The 2678-nt window shown below is 45.6% G+C and overlaps 1 protein-coding gene across 2 annotated transcripts in view; it reads left to right on the forward strand.

Moving 5' to 3' along the window:
• The window catches only part of HMGN1 (high mobility group nucleosome binding domain 1), an 18563-nt gene that overhangs the window by 12514 nt on the left and 3371 nt on the right, over positions 1-2678 (forward strand). For both annotated transcript variants that reach the window (XM_006024669.3, XM_025205361.1), the window contains one exon: positions 1155-1286. In XM_006024669.3, coding sequence (XP_006024731.1) covers positions 1155-1286 — 132 coding nt within the window. The remainder of the gene's footprint in view (positions 1-1154; positions 1287-2678) is intronic.

Here is a 2678-nt window from a genome sequence, read left to right on the forward strand (position 1 = left end):
CCCTCTCTGGAGAAGTCAGGGCTCGCCCCCTGGTGGCCAATCTCATAAGAGCCTCTCCCCAACGGCGCCTTCAGCTCTCCTCAACAGCCTGGTGCCCTGCACTGGGCACCCAGGGCTCGCTCTCTCTCGTGGGAGCCAAGCCCTTGCAGGCTCCAACTCCCCAGTCTCACACTGGGGGTTCTTCCCTTTCCCAGGCCATGCTCTGGGCACTGGGGCTCTTTTAGTTACAAGTGGAGCCACACTGTGGGGCTCTGGTCACTCGGGCTGGGGCTAATGTGAGCAGCTGCGAGCTGCTTCCAAAGTGGTTTTCCATGCATCAACCTGCGCGTGAGGTGAGCTGAAGTGGCCGCGAGCTGTTCCCAGGGCCAGCTCTCCATGTGCCGATCTGCACACCAACTGCCCGGCTACTTGCTGGGTTCACAGGTTAAAGCTGCCTCAAACATGTGCCGATTTGAGCACCGCTGAAGCGCTCAAGCAGGGTCCCGTCGGATGGCCGTCTCTGGAGCTCCTCCTTGCCGTCGCTCATCATCTCTCCCCAGCCTCTTGAGCGTGCTCCCTTTTTATACTCTTCAGGGGCTCCAGCCCCGAAGTTCTCCGGACCTGACTGGTGCGGTTCCGATTCAGGTCCAGCTGCTCCTTGCCCCCTCCCTTCGGAAAAGGGCAGGGCATTGCGTCCCTTGTGCTGCCTCCGGATTGGTGGGCAAGCTCCACCAATCAAACAGCAGACCCTCGATCCTGGGACTCAACCCAAACTCCAAAACGGTAAGACGGCTACATAAACATTGCAATTGGATGCCAAAACAGCCAAACAGAGTGCTCCAAGGAACGTTACGGACAAACAAAGAGATGGATTAAGCTATATATATATATATATATAAAAACATACGTGTGTGTGTGTGTGTATAATGCCTTCTGTGAGATGTAGCCTTTTATAGCTGTTCTGGGACCTGATCCCCACCTGGCTATTCTGTCTTATTTTCCTAACTTTCTGGAGTAGAGAGAATTTTTTTTCTAAAGTAGAGATGCTTTTCTTCCTTTTATTGTTAACTGAGCATGTAATCCCAAATTTGTTATATGACAACTTCATTTTGCTTCTTTTTAGTTTACCTAATAACTAAATTAATGCAATCTTTCTTAAATGCTTTTTACTATAGAATAAATCTGAGGACAAGAAAATTCAATCAAAGGGAAAAAAAGGACCAAAAGGAAAACAGACTGAGGAGACTAACCAAGAACAGACAAAGGACAACTTGCCTGCAGAAAATGGAGAAGCTAAAAGTGAGGAGGTAAGATAGTTTTCTGGTCTTTAATGATCCATGTAGTCTCTCTTTCTTTATTTAAAAAAAAAAATTGTATAGTTTAATGCATTTGTTTAAATATTTCTCAAACATTTTGTCCAAGCTGAATTTATCCAGTCCTTTGCTTAGTGCAAAATATGGATCATGGACATATGAACATGTTATCCCAGAAGAAACTCCAGCTACCCTGAAGGGGAAACATTCTGACTCTGTGATGAAATCCCTTAAATAGAAAGAAATTGCCCTAACCTGGGAAATTCAGTCCAGTGTAACTTGTTCCTGGGACAGCTGTTGGTGTCTGCACACCTACCCTAAGGTAGTTAACGTCCCGGCTTTTGCCTTGAGGTTCCTTGTCTTCAGGAAACATGATTAGTGAAGCTGCAGCCATTATTATATGCATATTGCTGCAGTTTTCTTCAGTTTACTGGATTTATGTGGCATGTTTAAACTTTAATGGAATATGTGCATCTCCAGAGCTAGTGTTATTTCCCCTCCACTCCCTATGCAGGCACAGGCATTTTTTACTTAAAATTCCTACACCAAGCGTTACTTTATTTTATGAAATTAACTAAATTGGTTTAGAGAGAGAAAAGAAGTAAACAGTAGAGGTCCACAGCGATCTGTGTTAGGACTAGTACTGTTTAACGTATGAGGATGAAGGATCTGGAAAAGGGAATGAGTAGTAACGTAGCTAAGTTTGCAGATGACACAATTATTTCACATGGTCAAGACGAAGGTGGACTGAGGAACTACAGAAGGATTTGACACTATTCAGTGAATGGGCAACTAAATGGCAGATTAAATTAAATGTAGATAAATGTAAAGTGATGTGCATGCGTAAAAATAGCCCAAACTCTACCTACACTATGATGGGCTCAACATTAGCTGTTACCACACAGGAGAGAGATCTGGGAGTCATTGTGGACAGCTCACTAAAAACTTCAGCTTAGGGCTTAACAGCCATCAAAAGGGCAAACAAAATGTTAGATATTATATTCTTAAGGGAATTGTGACCAAAATAGAAAGTGTCATTATGCCCTGTTTATAAATCCATGGTGCATCCATACCTTGAATATTGTGCCCATTTCTGGTCCCTACACCTCAAAAAGGATATAAAAGAAATAGAGAAGGTACAGAGAATGGCAACAAGGATGATTAGTGGTATGAGTCTGTCGCAGAGCACCTCAGTGCCTGCTCCTAGGGAGTAGAAACTGCCAGGGAGAGAGAGCCCTGGCAGGACATAACGAGCCCAGATGAGGGTTGTCAGGGTAACGGGCACAGCTGCAGGTTGCCGGGGCAACTAAGGAGAGCCAGCTGCCTGTAGGAGGCAGGGCCTGGCCCTTATAAAGCCCAGGGCTGAGACCAGGCTGGCAGTTCCCT

This window comes from Alligator sinensis, unplaced genomic scaffold (assembly GCF_000455745.1).
Source record: "Alligator sinensis unplaced genomic scaffold, ASM45574v1 scaffold424_1, whole genome shotgun sequence".
NCBI lineage: Eukaryota > Metazoa > Chordata > Crocodylia > Alligatoridae > Alligator > Alligator sinensis.